Source organism: Pteropus vampyrus, unplaced genomic scaffold, assembly GCF_000151845.1.
Source record: "Pteropus vampyrus isolate Shadow unplaced genomic scaffold, Pvam_2.0 Scaffold85, whole genome shotgun sequence".
Taxonomy (NCBI): Eukaryota; Metazoa; Chordata; class Mammalia; order Chiroptera; family Pteropodidae; genus Pteropus; species Pteropus vampyrus.
Genome location: NW_011888866.1, coordinates 6829640 through 6856083, shown reverse-complemented (window position 1 = coordinate 6856083; position 26444 = coordinate 6829640). Strand labels below are relative to the sequence as shown.

Here is a 26444-nt window from a genome sequence, read left to right as displayed (position 1 = left end):
TCAACAGAACTTTTTGTTAGTAAACCCTGTAGTTCTTGAACATGAGTTGAAATAGGTATTTGCTTAGCTCCTTTGGCAGACAAGCATAGAGGGCACACAACTGTAAGTACTTAAGAGTTTCTTATTTCTGGCTGTTAGCTGTCTCTATTTGAAGGCTACTGTGATACAAAATTTCCAAAGTGGCTGATTCTTTCTCTGACCTTACAGGTCAGACTAGCAGAAAAACCTTGGTATATAAAGGGAATGGTTCTAAAATACATTCCAAATTTATATTCAGTTTGGTTACTGAATGAAAGATTATCTTCGTACATTAATAAGAAGAAATAGCTACTGTTTATGCTGACAGAAACTACTGTTAAGAACAGTGTCAGAATTGTATCATTGTAGATAATAAGCTTTTAATCCATAGTTCTAAGATGTTCATTTTTGTGACAAGCCAGTAATGTCTTTGATCTGATTTCAAGTCAAAAAGCAGAAGGGAAAGTAACCAGTGAGTGAGTCCTATGTATCTAGTCGTTTGTACTGATGTGATGTGGTTGTACAACCACAGTGATATTTGTTATTTTCTGACCTATTTCTTTAAAAAAAAAAAAAAAAAAAAAGAGCATTGCTGAATTTTAAATCTGGCTTTTAAGGATTATTGAACTCTTCAGCTACTGGTGTGGTATTTTCAACTCGTTGAGACTTCACAAACCAAATATAGGATAATCATGCGCATGTGTGTGTGTGTATGTAACTTGAATGGCTTTTGAAGGATGTGTGTTTGAATTCTATAAATGCTTATAGAGTTTAAGCCCACTGTCAAGTGTTCAGCATCAATAGAACCATGAATTTTTTGTTTTTGTTTTTGCCTAATACAATTGAGCATTATTTTTTCAAGTATAGGAAAGAAGGAATAAATTAAGAAATTCCAAATTTTAACACAAGGGATGTTTGAAGTTCCAGATTTTATTCTTAGTTAGAGAAGGCATTTACAACTTAAGTAATTGGTGACAAAAATTTCTTATCACTATATGCATTTTGTTTAACCAGTAATGATTTTTACTTTGAAAAGTCATTTATTGTACTTGTATAATATCTAATTTCGAGGACAGTGATATATGTTATATAAGTAAATTCATAGTTAGACTTTAAAGCATTTTAAAAACATTACCAGTCCCAGGATAGTTTCTCATTTCTCCCGGTGTTTATATTCACCGGATAGATTTTAAACAAATGTTAAAGTGTTGGCCTTTCAGAGTGTTTTCATCTTTTATTATCTGCAATTATTTTAACATAACCCAGTATATCTATAATATGCTAACATTTTATTAGTTTTCAAAAATAATTTGGTTCTAGATATTATGTTTCTGGAAATTTTGCCAGAACGTGCTTTGTTATAGCCTTCCTCAATGTGCTAGACCAAAAGTCAGCAAACTTGCATAAAAGGTTATGTAGTGAATATGTTTGGCTTTGTGGGCCAGATAGCCTCTGTCACATCTCCTCAACTATAGTTGTGATACATAAAAGAGTATAAATGATGATATATAAATGAATAGGCATGACTGTGTTCCAATAAAACTTTATTTGTAAAATCAGGTGGTGGGTCAGATTTCGCTCATAGGCATAATTTGCCAACCCCTGCATTACACTTAAAGAAAACAAATATATGCCTAAAGTAGATATATTCTTGCTTTCTTCATAAATGTAGTTCCTGTGAAAAACAGACCCAAAGAGAAACAACTAAATATTTTTAGATGTGTTCCTGGTGGGGTTGATTTTTTTTTTTTTAAGATCCATTACCCATTATTCATTAGTTCCTTCGTCATTTCCTTAAGGCCCTGGGCACTGGGCCAGAGCTTATTGTATTGACAGAAGCTTTCCAAAACTATTATTTGCCTTATTCTAAAATGTACTCAACTGAGATAGTGGAAGACTCTTAACGTATAAAGTGGGTGCTGTGGCATCATAATTTTTCTCAAAGTTAAATGTCACATTAGGTAATATTATATAGGATAGTTTATAACATCAGAAGTAAGCCCATAAATAGATATATTAGTAAGTGTTTATTTGAAACAATTGGGTATAAAGTATTTAAATAATTTGCCTTTGATATATAAACAGCCCTACTATAATTTTTCACAGACAGACACATACCATCTTTTATCCTGGCTCAGCTTTCTCTTAGAACCCAAAGCTAAAAGATAGCCCCTACTAGCTTGAGAATCAGTTCCAACCCAAGTATGATTGCGAAACATTTTATTGAAACATGCGGCATGTCTTTTCCTAAACATAAAAGCTTTGTACAAAAGAGAATCTTTAACCCCAAGACCAGAAAATTCACTTTTTCAATGTTAATCTATAAATTTAAGTGAATACTTAATGGTTTTTATTTCATTCACTTTTTAGCTTTATAATGGCTAGTATTAAGAAATAATACTTAATAAATTAATAATAATACTCTTCTCAAGTTTTCTGACATGTGCTTGATAATTTTTTTTATTTCTTTCATTTTTTATGGTGACAATGGTTAACAAAATCCAATAAGTTTCAGATGTACACTTTAACAGTAAGGCAATATATATTTACACTGCATGTTCACCTCTCATAGTTAGATTTCTTTCTGTCATCATATATTTGACCTGCTTTACCACATCTGCCTCTCCTCTTTCCCTTCTCCCTTCCCCCTCCCCTTGGTAACCACTAGTCTATTGTCCATGATCCTGAGTCACTGTCCTGTTCATTTGTTGCTTTTAGGTTTATGTCCCACATATAAGTGATATCATTTGATTTTCAGCTTTTTCTGTCTGGCTTATTTTCGTTTAGCATGATTATCTCGATAATTTTTTAAATTAAAAACGACGTTATTTGAAATCAAGTTATTGGTATCTTTTACAACATCATCAAAGATATTTATAAATTTCAAAAAACAGAAACTCTTTGCTACCAAAGTGGGCATCATTTAGTAGCTCTCTGGTGAGAGAAATGTGAATCCATTTTGGTAAAGTCAGTAAATATATATTAAGTGCTTATTGTGAATAAAGAACTCTTTTAGGCTTTAGAGATTTAGATATGAATAAGACATGGACCCTGTACCCTGTCTTCAAGATAACTTATAGTCAAAAGATAAATGATGTTTGGAAAGAAATAACTTTTAAATATTTTTCTGTTGAGTAATTGTTACCCTCTGGGCACATGGCGGAGTATCCAGGAAATGCTTTTTGAAATAAAAGAATAAAAATAGATACTGTTATGCCTTTTTTTAATGTTATCTATAATAGGGAACATCATTCATTAATGAGTTCCTGCTCCAGGCTGTACTTTGCAACCTTCTCCTACTCTGGCTGTTCAGATCATCAGAAATGTGTTAACTTGCTTTCTTTGTGAAAGAAATGGAATTATTTGTCCTATTTTCACCCTCAATTATGCAGTTCACTCCTAGTTATACACAATAATAGTAAATTTGCAAAAAAAAAAAAAAAAAGGTAAATTATTGGTAATTCAGCCATTACTGTACAGTGCACTAGGTTGACCTAGTTAACAACTTAACCATAACATGTGATCTTCACATGACAGAGGAGTATGGAAAACCAGAATACAGGAAACATTTCCCTAAAGAAAAAAAAAAAGTTATGGATTCATTGATATAAAAGTAAAATAGGAGTTATCTTCCCATATTAAGCTCCTTATACTAAAATTATCTTTAAGAATTTGACCGTTTGTCACTATTTATTGTTATCCTTGTCTGAGCCACCTTTATCTCTTTCCTGAATTATGTCAACATCTTCCCAACTGGTCTCCTAGTTTTCCTTCAGTCATTTTTATTTTAACACAGGAAGATCCTTTTAAAATCTAAGGGAGATGATATCATTCTTTTCAAAATCTTCCAGTAGCTTCTGTTATCACTGTAATATTAAAGTCCTTAAGATTGCTTTCAAGATTCTTCTAATCTGTTCTCTGCTACCTCCCAGACTTCCACTACTAATTTACCCCTCTAGCCACACTGCCCTCTTTACTGCTCCTTAAAGATATAAAGCACGCTTGCCTCAGGACCTTTGCATTTACTCTTCTCTCTGCCAGAGTATACCTCCCTTAGTAGCCACATAACTAGTTTTCTCACATACTTCTCTCTTTGATAACATATCACTTTATCACTGGGACTCTTTCATGACCATCCTGTATAAAATGGCAACAATGTCCCCATCACCCCTTTTTCCTTTCCCCTGCTGTATTTTGTTTTATAACATTTAATGTACTATCTGATATAGTATAATTTGTTTATTCTTTGTCTCAGGAGAAACTTGATAAGGAAGAGATTTCATTTGTTTGTTATTGCTTTATCTGCAGTGCCTAGGTGCATAATAAATGCTCAGTGAATATTTGTGGAATAAATGAACAAACTCAAATGATTGGCAATATAGCTATAGCTCTTTTTTCTTTCTTCCTGGACCATGCTCAGTTGACTCAGAGAAGGTATAAACAATATATCATACTGGATTATCTAAAATATCCTTCAAGGAGAACTACAAGTATATTTTAATTAACTATATTATAGAATATTTAACATGATTAAACTTGATAAAAGCATTTTAGGAAGAAAAAGCTCCAGTTTTTCTTCAGAACAGTGAAAGTCTTTTCAGTGGCAAAGAGGATGGACATCCTTCTCATTTACATAGGCATAATGTTTCCCTCAATTAAGATACGTTAGAGCTAGGAAGACCTGAATTTTGTTTTCCATGTGAGGTTTTAGCATTTGATAATTGTGTTCTTACATTCATATGATCTTTATACCAATTTTAACAGTAGTAACACAGTTTGAACCTTTTTTTAATAGATCAATCATTTAAGTCTGAAATAACCAATATTAGGGCAACAGGTGTCCTTAAGAGCACACACCTGTAAAGATGCCTGCTTTTCACCCTTTTCTATTGTATTCTGTAAAGTTTCCAACCTACATATTTATTATGGCCACCTTCATTTGTAATCTACATAACAGTCTATTTTACTAATGTACTAAATTCTCCAGCCTAAAGGCACAAAGAAAGGAATTACAGGCCCAACTTCTTTACTACAGAATAATGTAGGAGCCTCTTAGTTTAGATGGGCTCCCTATTGACGCTTTTAATTTTTTGTTGCTTGCTATAAGTATAACAAAGCTATCTCTGTAGAGGCTTACATGTTTATTTGAAGTTTATGGGCAAAATCTTTTATTTTCTTGATGATGCTATATTAAACAAAATGTCTGACTTGTAGATCAAATTGCACATTACTGAGAAACAAAAATTGTTAGCAAGCTAATTGAACAATAACATTGTTTGGTAAGAGTTGTTACCTGTTAATAAGATGTCAGCCTTCTTTTTTACCATCTCTTTTTCCTTCTTTCTCTTTTTACAGTTTTGTTCTAGACACTACAGATCTTTTTAAGAAGATGTTAATTTTAAAAGAAAATATTACTAGGTAATATAAAATATAAAAATGTTATTAGAATACAAAGCATTTGGACTCTTAGCTTCAAACTGAGAGTTGAAATTAAGTTTTTGGAATCCCTTTTGTATCAACCTTTTAATTCATGTGAGGCTTTAGGCTTTGTAATATGCCACTTGCAGAGATGATTATGAAAATACAGTTTAAGGTTGGTGTGGATACTAGGTATTATCTATGTCAGTGAGTCACAACCCCTGGGTCTTCAAAAATAGTAATCTGACAAGATATAAAATATTTTAGAATACCTAACAAGTTGCGTAGTTTACTGAAATAAAATTATCCATGCTAGTTAAAACATCAGATTTCTTTCAGTAGAATTATTTCAGCTCAGCATGGCAATGGTTCATTTCTCTTTTAATCAGAAATTCTGAATGAAAGTTACATGGCTTTGTGTGTTTTCTTTTATTTTTAACAGGGAAAATATTCATTATAACTCAAAAAAGAGTTTGGCATACTAAAATCTTTCAGAATAGGAATTCAGTGTTTTTGGGTGGAGTAGATAATAAAAGGTTTTATTGGTGGTGAAATGGCTAGGAAAATCTTCGGCCTAGTTTAATGTGTGCATTTTGCAGAAATGGAAATTTAGACTCGGGGAAATTCAATGACCTAGCCTAAACTCTCATGCCTCCAAAGAGGCAGAGCTAAAACCTGGATCCCTATCTCCTGACTCCTAGTCCAGTGCTCTTTTCCATCATATGTATGGCATCACAGTGTTGGGAACCTGAACAGCCTATCTCACATTACAGAGTTCTAATGAGTGGGAGGAAGAATATTTCTGCCTGTGTGTAGGTGTGATATAGATACATAGAACAAGTAGCTGAACAGATTTTTTCTTTCAAAAGTTTTATGTCTGTTTCCCAGTCTGTCTGGTAAGGTATATTGCCTTTCCCAGAGAAGCATACTAAACATTAATCAAACTTTAATTTTGTTTTGCCTTGATACACGATGAACTGACACCATCTCCCATCTCCTTCCTGTTTGTTATACCCTCCTCCAATGCGTTTTCAAAATGAAGTATTATTTGGCTTTTGTTGAGAGTGGTCGTCAGAATTTAGTAGTAAGAAACCATTCTTTTATGATAGTTATTTTAATAAATTTGGGATCTACATGATTTCTTCTAGTGAGTATAGCTAAAATTAACTCTGCTTTGTTACATGAACGTTACAAATAAGAGGCAGGATGATTTGGTAGACTCTCCATATTTAATTAATTAGCATTATGAAGTATTAAAAAAATTACTGCCACTAATAAGAATTTTTACTGGCACAAAAAATAGATTGGGGGCCAGAAATAATATGGTAATATTTAGATCCTCTCATTGCAGATTCTTGAAATGTCTCTGGACTAAGATGCAGATGTTACTTCTGGTATCTTTAAAAATAATTTAAAAACAGAATAGAATTTGTTGGTGCTTTTTCATTTCTCATGAATTGAAAGGATATGGCTCTTTCTAGCTCAGAAGGAAAAAATTGCACAGGTCAGAAAATGAAACAAAAAGATAGTTGGCACTTTCCTTAAGGGAGCGCCCACTGGACCCAAGACCAAATTGTTTGCCTTCTACAGATAATTTTTTAAAATAGCTTTGTTTGCTTAGTGTTCTTTTGTTGTTAGTTGCCTAGTAAGTAAATAATGTAAAGCCTTGTCCAGTCTTGAAAGCTCTTCAAAAGTGCTAGCTCATTGAGGAATTTAAAAACCTGGGTGTCCTCATCGTTTGGTTTTTTTAAGCACACACAATTAGGCAGTCCTGTGATTATAGAGCCATCTGCAGGAAAATTAGCAAGTTGCAACATAGTTAATGATTCTCTTACCATGTTATTTCAAGTGGTAAATGAAAAGAGACAAACTGCAATTCACGTGGGTAAAGAAATGGACAGCCAAGAGATGCAGGAATTACTAAGGAGGATAACCCCCTTTAATTTTTCAAAGAAAAGTGCTTTGTCATAGTGAGTTTATGGTAAAAAAAACAAAAACAAACAAAAAAAAAACCCCATGCAATCTGCTTCAGGTTTTACATATTCTCAGTAATTATAGTTCTACCTCGTTTGAAGGAGTGTCTAATGATTGCCTTTTAGAGGCTTTGTATGATCTGTCAATTCTGTTAGTATTGATGTCAGAGAGTTACTATTTATTTACTTCAGAAAGAGATCTACTTGCTTTCTCTTCCAGGGAGGTATGGCTGTTTTATATATCTCATTATAGTTATATGGTTGTCAAAAGGAGAGTTAAACAAGTGTCCTTTTGCCCTATAAATGCGATTTTTTTTTTAGCCGATTGTTTCCATCGGCTATACAGATAGGTATTTTCTAATTTGTGAATCATTAAGCATTTCTAAAACTCAAGTTAAACTTGAGATTTTTGTAGACATTAAGAAATCTGATGTTCTGTATTTGAGACATTTTATGTGATTTGTGAACCGAAGCATGTGTTTTTACTGTGTTCTCAGAAGTGTGTTTTATGTGTGTGTTGATGCTAATTTCCAACCAATATCCAAACAAATTATGTGCAAGTACTCAGATCAGTCTATAATATCATCCACTATAACTCTGATTATTGGTTTGGCTAAGATTTGAGTACTCACAATTAAGGCATAATTAGAACAATTTTTTTCAGAGTTTCACCTGAATAAAGATCACAAAATCAGGTCTTTGATTTTTAATATTTTCATACAGTGGAAATACAATGTTTAGAAGCCATTTTACTGATATATTGGTATCAGCAAGATGAGTGATATTGTTGAAGTAGAAGTTGCACTACACGATTGCAGATCAATAGCATAATCTTTAAACAACAGGCATTGAAAGTGGATTGGTTTAAGAGGGATGCATTATTTCACTAAATTTTTGTATTCCTGCTTTCTTTTTTGCAAAAGTAAATTTTCTAAATTTTGAGGGTATAAGAAAAAGACCAGAAGACCAACTTCATGAACACTTAGAAATGGCTTTATTTACAAAGCTGCATATTCCAGAAAAATCTGCAGTATAATCTTCAGCTATAAAACCTGGAATTTTTGTGTCTGATTTTGGTGTGTCTGATTTAGTCAGTCAGGCTAAATAAATACTGCACGTTTAGGAGACAGCATTCACTCACATGTCATCTCCCTATAAGCTAAATAAGGAAGAGGAGGCATTGGGAAGGGGTTTTTTGCATTCAATCTACCCACTTGTAGGTTCTCTCGCTTATTATCCTCTTAAACCTACCCTCATTCTCCACCCCCTTATCAGCAATCATTTATTAGTTATTTACTGATTTCATGCTTTAGGAAAATATAGAGTTCATTTGTGGAAGTATTCACATGTGATCTTTGTTTGGCTTCATTTATCACTCTGAAAATCTTTTTTATCCAGGTATTGACTAACTTAGAATTAATGTCGAAACTTTTCCTGAGGAATCCAATGAACAAGTTTGAGGTTTCTCTTCCCAGCTGGATCTTCTGGCCTTTTGGGACACTGAGATGTAGCCGGCTTGTTTTAGAAAAATGTACAATAAGATTAACTACTGACTAGTCTTGATTAATTAATTCAAGATATATAATTCAGTTAAATTTTCTTTTGAAAACTTTTTAGAATTTTGGGTCATTCTTGAAGAATTACTGCTTTAAAGATAGTTTAAAAAACAGGTGAGAGTTATAGTGATCCATGTATCAGAGATAAACAGTAGATAATAAAATACATTAAAATACTGCATGGTTTATCCCAACAAAAATTGCATAACTCTCCAAGGAAGATCTGCCAACTTTCCAATCAACAGAAATATAAAAAGGAAAAGGGAAATTTTTGCATGGCGGCCTAGAAGGTAAATTGAAGTTGCTAGAAAGTCTTTTTGAAAATATCTTTTCTTACATCTTCAATAAAGAAGTAAATTGCTTAGGCAAAGCACTTTATAGCTTTTTCTTATCTAGCTTAGGTTTGTGCTTGATGACTGTTGGAATGGCAATAAACATCACATCCCGAACCATTGAAGGGGATAAGCATATTTGCAAATTGGCGAAATGCAATAATCTTCAAACCAGGAATCATCAGTTTGCTAATAAAAGATGTATGGCTCCAAGTCATATTTTTTTCAGGGTTCTCTGACATTTTCATTAATCATGTTGCCCATATGTACAGTATGCTCATTTGATTATAAAACATGGTGATTTTTGAGATTTTTGGACTAGGTATCATGAATATTGAGTCCGATCACATAATCTTAGAATAACACATAGTGATTACGTGGAATTGTGGGTGGAAGCAATTCAGGATAAAAAGTACATGACAGTTCAGAACTCCAGTGCAGACTGCATGTCTCTCTGAAATCAGGTTTAAAAAGTTGCCGTCTCCAGCTGACTCATTTTGTCAGAGGAGTCACAGGATTAACCCTTGACATGTTCTTTAAAAAAAAAAAAAAAGGACAAGCAAAGATTAAACAACTGCATTGACCAGAGCAATACTCGATCCATCTATATGCATTTTTTCCTGTAATATGATTCTCCTTAAAAATGTGCTGCAGCTGTTTATAGATTAAATTAGATTTTTTTCAAAACATTTTTGAGGACGAGAAAAAAACTTTATCATAAAAGATAATTTGTAATTGTGATAAAGAAAACGACTGTCTACATCAACCAACTTTGGTTTCTTTTGGATAAGGGAACTTTAAAAACATAATATTTTAGAATAACAAACTTAAAAGGCCTTACAGTAGTATACAGTAGAATATGGGAACACTTTATTTAAATTACCGTCAGTTTTCTTGATGATTTATTTCTTGTTTTTGAAGAATGAGTTTAATGTCATATATATGTAGATCTGTATATATACCAACCCCCACAACCCCCCTTTTCTATATACACTCTAAATTAGGCAGTAGTGTATACCTAGTGAATGTATTATGTATGGGGGGGCAGTCTTAAATACACATGTCTGAATAGTGAATTTGTGTTTTTGAGAGGAGGAATGCAGAGTAGAAGCAAAAGCTTTTAATTACTAAACTCTGTTTATATTTCATATTCAGGTTTTAGGTTTAACAGCAGACTTTATCTAGTTAGTTGCTTAATAAACTGCTTTAGAACAGTAAGATTATGCTGTCTGGCTTTACTCTGAACTTTTTTACTTGAATATTTGTTTATTCCTTTCAGAATATCATATAGTTGCCTGTAAAATAAAGAACTAATGATGAAATACTAAAATTTTCATTGTGGTTTAATAGCCAAGATTGCATAATTGGATTTATGTTATGCTTTTGTTTTATCAGACAACATAGTACTCTCTCTCTTTTCTGTTAAAGTGGTTTTTTTTTAACCAATATATAAAAGTTTTCTCTGGTTGGGATAATGGTTGTCGGAAAAAAATGTTGAGGTATTGTCAGTGCTTTGTGGCTCCCCTTCCTCCCACCCCAGTCTCTCCTCAATTTCTATTCAAAAGTAAGGTTTGGGGTTTTTTTTTATGTTTACATCATTAAGAGGAAAAAGAAAAATTTGTTTTAGATGGTTGGTTTTCCTTTTTTTAAGAAAGAATATCTGTTCTGTCAGAGAAAGATATCGTGTATGAAAGACTAAAATTTACTCGAATGGTTTAAGGCATGGCATTGTTAATTGTAAATCAAAGCTTTTTACACAGTTCTCTAAGGATTGAAATGGGTCTTTGTGGTCTCTCAGGAGGGAGGAAGTTACAAACCACTCTGCAGACTGGCATTTTAATAGTCTGCTGTACAGTGATGTTCTTTTGCAGCTGCTGCTTAGCCTTTTCTATATCTGGAGAGTGTGGGGAGGTTTTATTGTTATTCCGATACCATCAGCTTTTAAAACATTGTGAAGTTAGCTGGACTTATTGTTTGATTTAGTTTATTGCTATAATTTGATCAATATGTTCCACAAAATGGAGAGAGGGAGGTTAGTCCCCTATAGAATATTTAAAATATTTCTAAGTTAGAGGAGTTCTGCTTCATCAAAGATGTCTTTGAAAAAAAAGTGATGTGCCCCTTTATGCAGCCTGTGCCCTCTCCTCTGATTAACAGGTTCCCTTAGAACTTGCAAGGCACAGGGAGACGAGACAGTACAAAAAGGTTTTGATTGGGGCAAATGAGAAAAAAGAAAAGTTGCTATTCTGTTTTTCTGTCCATACCAAAAGACAAATTAAAATTTTTTAAAATTACAAAACGTATTTTTGTGTGAAAAATGTGTATTTGCAGACTATCTAAAACCTTTTGATTTCTAAATATAATGAATTTTTTAAATCTATGAGACATTTATTTCCACACTGATTACTTTTCCTTTTTGAGAAATTTGAGCATTCACCTCAAAATATGAATATATAAAAAAACAGGAATATATAAAGTATTCCTTAAGAGCAATAATGAACTTAGAGGGGAAAAAAGACTAAGAAACCTTTTTTAGTTTATCAACTAGAGTGTCTGTTACATTCACTGACCTTTCATACTTTTTTTATAAGAGAAAAAAAGTTTCTCTTGTTTTTTCTATTTAATTATCAAATTGCTTAATACATATTAAATGATCTAGAAGAGTGCAGTCCATGATAAACTTTTAGATAGTGTTATGAATGAGGCATTTAAGGAGCTTTATAACTGAAAATCTGTATTAAATGTTTTAAAAATAGATTTGTTTTCAAGATAATTTTTTGAACTTTTGGACTAAACATTTTCATAAAATATGATCCTTTCCATTTTTTAAATATGATTTTTACAATTTAAAAAAATCATGATTTAATCGTCTACTTTCTCCAGGAAGTGATTTCATACTGTCTAGATCGTTCTTGTTGCACATGGTTCAGTGTTTTCAATTCCTGATTGCTTGATCATGTGTTTATCAAAGTTGAAAGCAACTTTAGACCAAGGCAGATGGTAATGTTGCAAGAGGTGTAGCAAGCAAGCTAGGTTTCCCTGCCACAAATGCTCTAATTTAATTAAAACTAAAGAAAGATTTGCAGATGTGTCCGTTTGCCTTTCTTGGAAATAGACAGACAGAATCTTACATATAAATAACAAAATTAATATTTACTTGGGATATTTATCTCCAGGACACTATGTCTCTTTTCATTATTTAGCTATTTATAAGTAACTTGTATTTTTTTATTACCCCAAATTTTGTCTTATTGGTATCCTCCACAATGCAAGGACTTAATAGAAATTGAAGGAGGTTACTTCCAGCGTAAACCCTCCCTCTCTGCTCTGTGAGTTGGTTCAGTCCTGTTTTGCATAAGTTCCTTTTGAGTAGATCCATGTGTGGATGCATAGTGCTGAAGACCTAACTCTGTTTGGCTGTGTGGATGTATGTCTTGGAGAGAAGCTGTGTGCATTAGCTGCTAACAGTAACATTTTCAAAATCAACATGTATTGTGCTTATCCTGTCCCTGGAATGGGCAGCAATTCTTTGATGTATTACTACAATGGGAAGACGGTAAGTCTTTTTCTTTGTTCATATAGTTCTAACTGGTTTGTTTAATGGAAAGCAGTGTAAATTAATTGCTTTTTACTAAAACCTATGAGGTCTTATCATTTTTGCAATACATTTAGATTGTGTATTTCTTTGTAAATAGTGTCAGTAAAGTTGTCTTTGACATAGATACTCAATAGTTGTTGACTTTTATTTTAAAAATAGTATAGAAAGTAAACTTGAATTTGTGAGTTATTCTTAATGCCTGATGTCTTTACTAGCAGTGAGCTTGAAAGTACATTTGTTTTAATGTCTTCTTATGTTGTAAACATATAGTCTATATATAAAATACATACATGTATATAGACAGAGGATTATTTAATGCTTTGTAGATAGAAGGCAAAGATGAAAGGCATATTGGTTATTTATAAAAATAACAAGTATGAAGCTCTGGGAATGATTAAGGAAGCAGTCAGCTAGTGAGGGCCGTATTTCCTGTTTGGAGTTTCAGGTCCAAACCCTGACTTTATTGGGAGACCATCTGTTTCCAATCAAACTAGAATTTTGACCCTGTACAGATTCATAAAATAAATCACTTTTTCGAAGCATGTATTTATACATTTTCCAAAGAATGTATTTCTGGTTGGTTTATAGCAGATAGTTAGATGTTTTAAAATAATACCTTTCTGTGTTGCTAAGTAAGACCTTTTTTAATTACTTAGTATTAATTATTTAGTATGTTTCTGCAAAAAAATACCTTTAAGTCAAAAGATTTTGTATATTCTAAAGAGAAAGTGAACTTCTCTGGAAGAGTCAATATGAGTTATCTTTGTAAGATATTTGATAAACATTATAAAAATGTTATATGAATAATAATCTTGGATTTATGTCAGGAATTCAGTATTTTTCTCCTCTATCAGCCTCCCCCCCAAAAAAACTTTCCTTCAGATGTCTTAGTAATACATAAATGACTTTAGTGAGCTTTTGGGGTTTTTGGACAGGAGTGTAGGCATTTTTAATGTTAATGTTGGAAGTTATAAAGAAAATGTAATCACATTTTCTGAAATAGGTATAAAATCAGATACATTTGTCCCTTCCCTTTTTACTACTGGTTTTAAAGTGGCATATGGCTCTAGCTACTAACGAAAGCACTTTTTCATTCTCTGACTGCTTTGGTAAGGCCTCTTTAGACTTTGTTAGCATTTGTTAACTTTTGGGTGAGCTTTCTTAATAGATGATAATCAAGCCAAAATATCCTTAAATCATTAAAAAGTGTGTGTTCACACTGTCCATATAAGCAGAGCTTTAGAGAATGTGAGAAGTAGATATAGATGAGGTAATATAAGTGAAATTACTTGATCCTTCTGTAATTTCCTTACCAGCTGTCTTTCAAATGCAAAAATACTTTTTCTGATTTTAAGTAAAATAGTCTTTTTGAAGATGATGTGTGCGTGTATGTATATATGTATATATGAGTTAAGTAAAATTAATTTTACAGGACCCCTGAAGTAGAGAGACCATAACTCAAATTGAGTTTAGATTTTATTCTTTCGAGAGCACAGATCACACTATTACAACATTTCTCTTTGTTCTACATTGTTGGGGGGGCAACAGCTTTGATCGTATTAAGTATTTCCAGCCTTACGGTAGATGACAGAGCTGGTATGGTAGAAAAGTATAGCCTGAAAATTGATAGCCTGTGCCTGATATAGGTCAGAGGTGACTTTTATGTTCCTGAAAAATGCATAAAGAGATGATACATTGTCTTAGTCGTCTAAATCGTAAGGCCTTGGTCTTGTATGTATTTTCTTATATGCATTTTATTTTTATCACCTCTATCTAGTTGTTTATTATTATTATTATTATTATTATTATTTTATTCTTATAACTCTTCAATAAGAAAATCATATAGTATGTAATTATATTATCCAAAGACTATGTAAATACCTTACTGTTAGTATATATTGGGAAATATCTACCCAACAATGCTTTATAGTAAAAACTAGTACTTTAAATGAATAATTCCAGACTCTATGTGGAACATACTTCCTCATTTGAGTTACAGAATTTTTATATAATTCTCATAGTGAACAGGTTAAATTTAAACCCTTTAACTCCATTTCATCAATATATTTTAAGATGATAAAGCAGATTAATATTTTGAAATGCTAATAAGTTCACATTGATTTCATTTTAAGAAAATGAAATGAGAGAGCAAAAAATTCTAAGTGGTACTGGTCTTAAAATACTTTTCTTTCTTTTTTTAAGTTTTTATCTTTAAGTTTCCAAGTTAAATCATATTTTAAGGATATTTGATGTATTTTAATAATAAGACTGAACAGACTTTAGGAAAAAAAACATTAACCAGAGAAGAGCTTTATCATATTTTATTATTTAAGACTATGTAGCCGTATTGTATTGTTGGAAGTATAACAGACTTAAGCATCTATTTTCAGAAAAGAAAAGCCAAAAATTTTAACCCTATTTATCCCCGCTATTTGAAAAGTGAAGGGGTTAATGTTCTGTATCATATATAGCTTTTGTTTAGCTATTCTGTACCATACTGTAAGATATTAATATATGTTTATGATAGAGGACCTAAAAACCATTATGAATATTACCATTTTTTTTGAGATTTAAAAATAGCAAAGAATAATGGGTTTCTGAAGTTCCTTATATATAAAGAAATTGGCCTACATTCAGTTTTCTCATTGATGTGACTAAATTGTGTCCTTTATGCAGAGAGGTAGAAAGTCTTAGAGTTAAAGGAAGGAAAGTTTTGAGAGGAGAGGATTCTAGAGTTTCGGTCTTCCTCCAATCTTATCAGCTTCCATTTTCTAGGCCTTGAACTGAAAAGTGTTCCAGGTATAAAAATTGCAGCAAGTTACAGACATGATGCTCTTTTAACTTATCAAGGGATTATTTCATTCTTATTATAGACAACACAGAAATCCAAGTTTTAAAACTCAAGCTTAGAAACACATTTTGAATATTGAGCTTGGTGTATAGAATCTGGGAAAGAGGAGATAGGAACTTGACATGATTATAAGGACCACTCTGTGTCAGGAGCTATGCTAGAGACTTTCTGTTTGCTTCATTTAAGTCTCACATTCACTGTCATGTGTCTGTTTCTGGCCTCCTTTTATATAGAAGGAAAATGAGGTTCCAGGAAGTTAAGTAACTTGCTCAAGCCCCACCCAGTAGTAAGTACTGAGGTTACAGTTGAACCCAGGTCTCTCTTCCAAAAGCAGGTTTTCTCTTTTATAGTACCCAAGAGCAAGTAAAGTCGTCTCCATAACAAAGGGCCAAACTTTATTTATCCTTACTATCATTTGTATCAAAATATATTACAATGGAAAGAAAATAGAAAACCCTATTCAATTCCTACAAATAAGTATATTTTGCATATACGATCAGACTAACAATTTTCTGAATGCTAATTAATGTGATCAATTAAGCAAATTTTTTCTTTTTAAGAAGAACTTAAAAGTAGCCTAGATATGTTTAAAAACTCAGGAAATTAGACTAGCAGGTCTTCCCTTCTACTAGAATGTGTGGTACTAAAATTTGGTTTTGCCATGGTTTTAGTACCTGTCTGCCCACATAATTTTGTATTTTCATAAGAAGTGGGGTGTCAAGTAGCTAAAACTGTGTTGTAAATATTTCTAAGATTTATTTTTCAAATAAACATTTTCAATTAATAAAAGCACTGAAACCAATGGGAGATATGTATAGAGCTACATATCTGTTTCATTGGGGATTTATTGCTCATTAACATGAGGAGAGGAAAAAAATGCAATTAAATTAATTCAAATTTCCAGGCTGTCTGTGGGCCCAGTAGAGTTAAATCTAACATGTATGAGGAGGAAAACATGAAGTCATTTAAAAATTTTCTGAAAATAGAATACTGAAGACATCGAATGACAAGGACTTTAGCGTAAATCTACTTAGATTGTTTTTCCCTTTACCAAAAATATCTGAGACTATTCCAGTTATAAATCCAAGAAGGCCTTTTTTCTTCATTCAAGTGAGCACAAACACCAGCGAGTTAAAACTGTAGTTCCCCTACTTAAAGAGGATGTTGTCACTCATTGCGCTTTATTAGTGTTTTAGAAAGAAATTTGTTTCCCTTTCCACTAGTTAATGAATATGTTGAAGAAAAGGATCACGTGCTGTATTGTTGGACTTAAATTTCTCTAAAATGTAGGTAAGAAGTGACACACATTGATTTGTTTAGTATGTTTTTCTAGCATACAAATTTCAAACCCAGTCTCTTAAAAATTCTATAGTTTATATCTCAGGAGAAAATTTGTAGTCATTATAAAAATGATAACAGCTACAATAAAGAGGTGATGAAATATGATGAGTGCTGTTAATATAAGATTAATAAAAATGTGCTTGACTTACCTGAGAAGTTTTTCTCACAGTGGAAAACCAATAATATTCAACTATGCTTGTTAGACAGCAGAAGTAGTAATTGATTTTGAGCTGCTTTATACTTAACGCTGGAATTCTTTTTTCTTGCTGTTTTTAGAAAAGACATTTTACTATATTTTACCCCTAAACATGTCTCTGGAAATCCTTAGGGAAAGATACTGGTCCTTTTGTTTATGAAACTGTTGCAAATATAAACATAAATTTATCCTCTTTATGGAAATGCCAATTATGTTTTTAGCAGGCTAATTAGGTGAAAAGAATCTTCCATAGAGATAACTTGTATGTCCCTGAGTTAGTCCTTATACTTCAGACATTTTGGTTTATAATGCCTTTTGGTTTCAATTCAAATATCTAAATATTTCCTCCCTTGAGCTTGGAATTACCTTAAAAACTGTAGTTGTAGTTTGGGCTTTATGATAAAACTTGCTATTTTTGTGTAATAATAAAATACTAAGAGCATCGAGGTGTTTATCAAATCTGTCATTTGTGTGTTCTTAGATAATGGGAAATTCTTAAAAATAGACTGCTGTTTTATAGACTTATTTAAATGTTTTAATAACTTTCTTTGGGGTTATGTTTTAATTTTGATTAGAAAAGGAACAAGAAAAGGGGGAAGACCTAAATTTCAGCAATGTTAAAATTTTGCCATTTATGTTAAAGGTGCTTTTTAACTGATCAGAAAAATCAATGGGAAGTTGTTTTTAGGGAATTTCTTTAACTTCCTCTAACACTATTCTCAGTGAGTATAAATATTAAACATTTTTTTTATTTACTCTTTTTTAAATAGCATCTTTTTTTCTAAATTCAGGTCCTGCAAAATTCAGGAAGCTGTTGTTTGTGTTGTACTATATGCAGAACTTGCATAGGTTAATCAGCAATAACTAAAAAATAAATTTTATAATAATTAGTTTTTCTTTCTTAGTTTTTGAATGTTAACCCTTAAGTGTGTATTTTAAAAATTATTGGCCCAGAGGTTTAATTACAGATTTTCAAAATAGGATTTGACTTGAGTTATTAGCATTTTCTTTTTTTCCAATAACCTAGACTTCTTTTATATTTTTGCAGGTTTTAGATACTTAGCTAGATTATGTAAACATTTTTGTCATTTAATACAAAATATAATTACATAAACTATCAGATAAATTAAGTGGGTATTCTTGACTATAATTTTAAATTTTTATTTTAAAATTATGATGGTAGGATAAGTTAGCCAGATGATTTTGTTTTATTTTGGTAAATTAATACAGATTGTGTTGAAGATAATTATTATTATAATAAACTTTTTACATATTGGAGATCCATGTTAGCATGAATTAAAGCATTTAATGATATGTTATATATTGGAACTTAAAGAGAGCATCTATTCAAACCATCTTGACAGAAGAACCAATAGAAGCTTAAACATAATGAAATCGGTAATAATTTCAGTGTTAGTGCATGTTCAGAAAAATGGCTAAGCTTCTCCATCTTTCCTCTTTCCAGATTAGCTAAAGGTGTTCCCAAAATGTTTGAGAGTTTGGGCTGATTTGGATTTTCTTAGGCTTTGGAGCTTATGAGACTTCCAGAATATTGCTTTCAAAATAATTTATGTGATTTTAAACTGCCAGATAAGAAATAATGATCCGAATTTATATTCTGTAGTAACTAGTAGTCACATGACTATTTAAATTCATTAAAATAAAATTAAAAATTTAGTTCCTCAGTTGTACTATCCACATTTGAACTGTTCAATAGTCATGTGTAACTAGTGGCTACTGTATTGTACAGCATAGATAGAGAACATTTCCATTATCACAGAAACCTATTAGACAGTCCTCATCTAAAGCATTCCTCTTATTTTCTGTGGAGGGATATTTTAATTAAGATATATAGCTATTCGCACATACTAAAGAAAATTTCCAATTCATCTCCCCATCATTTGAGACATTTAAAAATATCATTCACCACACAAGCTATGAATCTATTATAAAAAGCACGGGAATGACATCGTCTTTTAACTCATCACTGGATGTGACAAGATAAAAAAAATATTTTTAGCAAAAGCTTCTTCTTCCTTGCATCTTTTCTCAATAACTATCAGAAAATCATTATGCCTTCCTGCCTCACATGAATGTTTCCAATATTAATTATATGAAGGATGCATTGAAATCAAGAGTGTTGTACACAGCTCCAGCCTCTAGAGATAAGCAGAAAGTGGGCTGCCCTGAATTTAGGATTATCCATATGACTAAACTGAATTATCCAAACAGGAAAAAAGGAATCTGTTTTTGCTAACTTGACGCCGATTGGTTATATGAACTACATTCCAAGAATAATTGCGTGATCACTATAAAGAGTAAATATTCATCCTGAAGTAGTCTATCACTTTTAAAAAGTCAGTTTGGGTGGATGGGATAAGAATGTCAAAGATATTAATGTGGATTTGTTCTTTTCAACCAGACTTAACAGTGAAAGGGAGGTACTGTTAGATTTTCAGTTATATATTCGTTCAAGTTGGAATCAATGTTATGATTCTATTCACCAGACACTCAAAATTTCTCTTATTGCCTTTCCTGAAGGAGAAAATATAAGTGCTTGGGAAAGAATAAAGACAGTCCCATGATAGCTATTGTGAGCCTGACCTGAAATGGAGGTTAGAATTCTAAAAACAATTTCTAAGTATCTACCACATTTTAATAGAACATCACAAATTACTTAATTGTAACTTTTTCTATTTCTCTTTAAAATAGACTCCTGGTGGATTTTAATTATCTTAAAGCATATATATGTTCTTTTCTCTTAACTTTAAGATTGTTTGTTGTGATATAAAATCATACTTAAGATTTAAATGTACGATTAGATCATTAAATAGAAAAAAAAAAACTGGCATCTGTGTGCAGGTGATCAGATGACATAAGCAGTCTGGTTTTAATTTGTGGCCAGTACTGATTGTAACTAAAAGAGACTTGCTCTTTTTGTGGAATTGGCTGGCTATTTCCCTACATCTGGAGTTAATAAAGTCTTTGAGACCACATCAGTTGCGCTTTGCCGTAAGAACTCTTTGATCTGAAAAATCGAGACTGGCACAACTGCTGCTTCATAACATTGCATCTATGTTTTTGCAAGCTATGGTTAAGATACCAAAAGTAAAGTTATTTGGCCTGTGTTGGAAATGCTGTTAAATTGGCCTCTTTGAGAACCATGTTTTTCAAAACATTTTTATTATGATACAAACTTTGAATTTATGTTAGGAAATAAATGATAAACTTATAGCAATTTGGTTTTTACCATTTTCATTTAAAGATCTGTCCTTCAAAAGTCCATTTATTTTTTTCAAAGTCTGCTTATAAAAGGCTAACATTAAAAATAAATTTACCTCTAAAATGAGCCCTTTTTTCTGCATACTGCTTAAAAATTTTTACAAAAGTAGGCAGGTCTCTTCTGCTTTATGTGGTTTATCTTGATTTTCTTGCTTTCCATGACAGTCTTTATTAACCATTATCTGATCAGCATATTCTTTATTTGACACTGGTTTTTAAATCAGCAAAATCAGGTTTATCCTTTTACTTGCTTTTGTAATTGCAAACCATTTAAATATTTTAACATGTAAGTATATCATGTGTGGAATACAGTGAATTGAATGGGAATAAGGATAAAGAAATATAATTGACAAATTATGTATAAATTTAAGCTGATAAATTATGTAGGTTTTTTCGTGTGAAATGACACCTCAGAACCTTTCATAATTAACAGTGAGAGGCTTACATTATATACTGTTTCCATTTATAACCTGGATAGAGTTAGAGAATTTTATAGTTCATATTTTCAAATCACTGATGGGGTGTGTGTAGTCAATAAGCATTTGTGACCAAAAAAAAAAATTTCTAGTGCTGTTTTTTAAATTTTATTGTTATTGTATTTTCTTGCTAGATATGTGGATTTACCATTTTTCATTATCAATGATTTCAGCCTAGTTTGGGAAAATCTGCATATAAAGGGGACAGAGGGCATCTAGCTGTAGTAAATTTAGACACTGAAAATTGATTAAAGGAAAAAAGTGCAAAATTCTTTTTCTGAAAACTTTTTCCTGCCTCTGAACCTACAACCATACACTGTTGTATATACTCAAATATTTCATTCGAACACTATTTTTATGTAATAGCAAGCACTAAGCTAGAAAAACATGCTTAATATATATAATGGAAAAACCATTTTATCTACTTTATTCCCCTGAGTAGGATCCTTCTGGGTAATTCATAGGAATATACCTTGTCCCATACTTCTCAGGAACACAAGTGTGTGTTTTTACCTCTGGATTGTGAAAGGTAGTAAACTAACCTGGATTACCATTCCATTAAAAAGACACAACTGTGTAAGTATTAACACAATTAGCGAGAAGACTAAAAATGGACTTTTTAACTTTTTATTTAGGATGAATTTGTAGGATCACATCAGACAGCTAAGAAATAGGACTGAACAGGGGTAATATGTGGTGGTATAACTGCTTCTGTAAGAATGATAGAGAGATGATACTATGAGCTAATACTCAGTGGTTACTGTTCTAAACATTTTGCATGTGTTATCTTGTCTAATTGTCGCATCAATCCCCTGATGCAGGTACTGTTAGCACCATCTTACAAATGAGGAAGTTGAGTCTGGCAGGTTAGGTAATTTGCCAGAAGTCTTTACAATTAGTTAATGCCTCAAAGAAAGACTAAATGAATATAAATGATAGTTTACGTAAATAAAAAATTTGACTCCCATTTTAATCTCAGTGCATGCTTCCTCAACTTTTTTATTGTTGCACAGAAATATAAACTGGGTAAAAATATCAGACTGTTTAGAAGGGCATGAAGTAAATGTCCTCCTTCTCAGTTTTAAGTCCAGGTGGGTAACCACTAATTCTTGTATGTAATTCCAGAAATTTTCTGTACTTATGCAAAAAATATGATTTTTTTACACATGCTCCCATAATTTTAGTAAGGTAGTTACTTTCTTCCACTTAAATGAACACTTAGAATTTTTATTTTGGAATGAAATTTAATGGACTTACCCTTATCAAACTAAAAAGTTTCAACACTGCTCACAATAAAACACTATTCCATTATGTTTCAACACTGCTCACAATAAAACACTATTCCATTCTTCCTATCTCCTGATTTACTTTTACAGTCCATGCATTACCTTAAATGTTATTTGTTTTCCTTCTTGGTTTCAGTAGTCATTGTGAGAATGGTTTGATCGTTTTGATTATTAAGGTTTTTTGGCTGCCCATTTAGTTTTTTAGAGAAATGACAGTGTTGGCCATTTGCCAATTCAGAATGTTCATACTTTGCTTATCTGAAGCAAAAGTTTACCAAAGGAAATTAATATTGCTCTGAAAAATTAAATGAGATTTTACTTAAAGTTGTGCCAGATTCGAAAGTTTACTTGAAATTAAAATATTAAAACCCTCCAACAAAAATTGGTCTTAATTTTGCTAACCCTATTAAATTAAGGAAGTTTCTGAACAATTGTGTTGTACTTTTCACGGTCATCTTTTAATAGTAACAAAATATAGTAACATTTAACATTTAGTATTTTGATTTTGATAAATCTTGTAACAGTGATAAGAATGAATTTTATGAACCCAAATTTTATTTTGTGCTGTATTCAAAAGACATTTGTTTCGACCATCACATTTTGAATCGTAAGCTTATGTGGATTTGTGTTTTATGAACAAATCAACATTTATGACTTTATTCACACACCTGGTATAATTGTCTCAAAAGATGCATTATAGGAATACTTGGAGTAGTATATTTCTCTATTCATCAGCTAAAAACAAACATGTAGAGAGTAACCAAGTTAGACATTATATATGTAGATTTAGGCAGTTCTTCAGATTGTGGTCTGTATAGATATTAGGTAGGCCTTTTTGGCCATTTGTATATGTAGCACTCATTTTATATGTGACATGATCATAATTTAGATTTTAATTAAATTTTCTATTTAATTTTAAGGTATATGCACCATCCCCAAATTCAGAAGATTTCAACCGTGAATCTCCTAGTTACCCATCTCCCAAGCCACCAACCAGTATGTTTGCTAGCACTTTCTTTATGCAAGGTAAGTACTGCCAAATAGTTTTCAAATGCTATGGCAGTTGCCTATTGTATATTAGCTAATAATTTAAAGTCATAAGGAAAGAGAATACCTTCATAGGAATTCAGACATGATTTATCTAGATATCTCTAGCTGATACAAATTAAAATTAATTTTAAAGTTTTTTAGTGCTATTTTTCATTTCTGACTGCAATGTAGTTGGACTATCCAGCAAACCATTGGAGTGCCTCATCTAGTATTGATTGAATTTGTAAAGGACTTCAACTGAGAAAAATGAATAGAACTACTCTTTCTTATTTTAGGATTTAAATGTATAAAGATTTTAACAACTCTAGTTTCCAGTTTAGATTACAGATTCATGTCACTCCTGGAATTATCAATATAAATAAAAGTGAATATCATAGAACAGAATAAGACTTGTTCAGGTAGAAAAAGTGTTTCATTTCCTTTAATTCATGTCTAGCAAATTATTTTTATTTGGTCTCCTGTGGTTTTAGAGTATGGGAAGCATATACTATGGGAGCAGTAAATTACTGCATAAGTGGTTCCTTGACTTTACATTGGGGAGTGAAGTCATTGCTAACACATTTCATTTCTAGGCTGACTACAGTATAGTCATTATCAATTATTTAGGTTTACTATTAGAGAAACTTATTTATTCCAGTTTCAGAATGTTTGCTATAATGTACATTGCTTGTTATAGATGAAGGACTTTTTGTGTGTATTTATGGGTATGCCATTTAACTCAAAATTAAATTCAACCTGTCCCCAAATTTGGAGTTTTTATTATCTTTGATATGAATTTAGATCTTTTGAGGATTTTTATAATGATCAACCTGCTAGTTTGGATTACCTGTTTTTCCCCCTCTAACTGTAAAGATTTATTCCTTCTTCTTAGATAGTAATTATACACTTTGTAGGGGAGAAAACTAGATAGAAGACTAGGATGGAAAGGGGAAGAAAAAATATTTGGAAGATACTTTTTGAATTTTTATAGCATCATCAAAATAAAAGAAAATTATTAGCTAAGGAAGCTTTTATATTTCTGTCTTAGATGGGACCCACAATTCTTCTGACCTTTGGAGTTCATCAAATGGGATGAGCCAGCCTGGTTTTGGTGGAATTCTGGGGACCTCCACTTCCCATATGTCTCAATCCAGTAGTTACGGCAGCCTTCATTCACACGACCGCTTGGTAAGCTCTAACACATAACTAGAGTGCAGCAACACTTTGTCCTTACTCGTGTTTCTTTTTAGATTACAAGTATAAGATTTGATTCTGCCAAAACTTCTCAAGTTTGCAATACTTCTAGGTTTATTGCATTAAGCTTGCCTTTTTAAAAAGTAAATGACAATAGTAGCACTCTTTAGCTGCTAACTTGTGACGTTCTTTTTGACCTGTGATAGTAGTTGTCCAGTTATACGTGCGTGTATTGCTCAGAAAACATATTTTAATAGATCATGTCTCTTTCCCCCTTTCTCTAGAGTTATCCTCCACACTCAGTTTCACCAACAGACATAAACACGAGTCTTCCACCAATGTCCAGCTTCCATCGCAGCAGTACCAGCAGTTCACCTTATGTTGCTGCCTCACACACTCCTCCCATCAATGGATCGGATAGCATTCTAGGTGAGCTTTTTTAGATTGGCAAAACTCCCTAAAACCTATTTGGGGATTTACAGTAAACCCCATGTCTTTCTATATATATTCTTAGTATAGAGTTTTAAAGTGAAAGAAAGAAAGGAAACTTTTTGATTTTCATTAATGTAGAAACTGGTAAGGAACCCATCTTTACCTTAGCTTATTAAGTATAACACATGCAGAGTATTTTCTAGTTTATTTTGACAGTTGTGAGATAGCAGTAGAGAACACCCTTGAAATAATGGCAGAGTGCTAAAAAAATAAATAAATAACAGCATGCCAGCTTGCTAAAAATCTTGATTTGTTTTCCTACTTGAAATATTCAGGAACCAGAGGTAATGCTGCTGGAAGCTCACAGACAGGTGATGCACTTGGAAAGGCTTTGGCATCTGTGAGTACTGATTTTACATGTTCTATTGAATGAAGTTTACAGTGCTAAATGCAGCGATTATATTTTGTGGTTAATATGTGTCATAGTTAAAAGATGTAGTTATAACAGGTTCAACTTCATTACTCATTTAGCATTATTCTCAATTTGTATTGATTCGTGCTGCCCTTAAATTAACTCATGAGATACTCTGAATTCTCTTCAAATCATATGAATCTCTCACCTTTTACTGAAAAGAACTCATGAGAACATTCCCACAAGGTCTGTCCTTCTAACTTCAATTTAAATATATGTCTTTGTCTTGATGGAACATATGTAGATGGAAGAGAAATTTGGACATTGTAAAACCTAGAGCACAGATGACTGATATTAATATTAAATGTATTTATTATTTTAAATATATACTTAGTGAGTTTCCCATTAAAATCAGTCAAGTGGAACCAAGAAAGACAACTCAGTTATTCTTCTGATCTAGAGAAGGAAGTGCTTTCATAAGGAATTTTTCCAAGATGGATAGTATTTTACATTTTTTTAAAAAGAAAAAATAACCATCTGCAACTGATTCATTCAAGAAATAGGAAATGAGAGCTTTCCCCCCAAAAAGCCAGATTCATTGAAGAATTCATGCTAAAATGAGTTAAAACTGATTTGAAGAAATTCTATAGTATTTTCTTGAACATCTAGGTTATATCACATCAGGACATTAATGACAAAGCAATGATTTGGTTTAATAAGCATTGGTTTAAAGCATTGATTATGTTTTAATATGTGATTCTTAAAATACTACAACTGAAATCCTTTCTTTTGGAAGTTTTTCTGGAGAGCATTTACCAGTAATCCACAGAGATTACAAATCTAATTGTTTAAAAGAGGCACTCTCCTTTGTACTTTCTGAAGTTTCTCCTTAGGCTTTTTCTTTCTTTTTTCCTTCTGAATGATATGCCTCTCAGAATTCCCACAGAGAATAGTCTTACATTTCCTATGACAGGCAGTTAACTCTGTCAAACACATTTGCTACTGTTCATAGGAAGGGCAGACCACTTAATGTGTGAGTAATTAATAGGA

At 32.0% G+C, this 26444-nt stretch overlaps 1 protein-coding gene across 5 annotated transcripts in view; it reads left to right on the top strand.

Moving 5' to 3' along the window:
• TCF12 (transcription factor 12) overlaps nucleotides 1-26444 on the top strand; it is a 293031-nt gene that overhangs the window by 228226 nt on the left and 38361 nt on the right. For all 5 annotated transcript variants that reach the window (XM_023532559.1, XM_023532560.1, XM_023532561.1 and 2 more), the window contains 4 exons: nucleotides 23248-23353; nucleotides 24405-24544; nucleotides 24835-24979; nucleotides 25318-25382. In XM_023532559.1, coding sequence (XP_023388327.1) covers nucleotides 23248-23353; nucleotides 24405-24544; nucleotides 24835-24979; nucleotides 25318-25382 — 456 coding nt within the window. The remainder of the gene's footprint in view (nucleotides 1-23247; nucleotides 23354-24404; nucleotides 24545-24834; nucleotides 24980-25317; nucleotides 25383-26444) is intronic.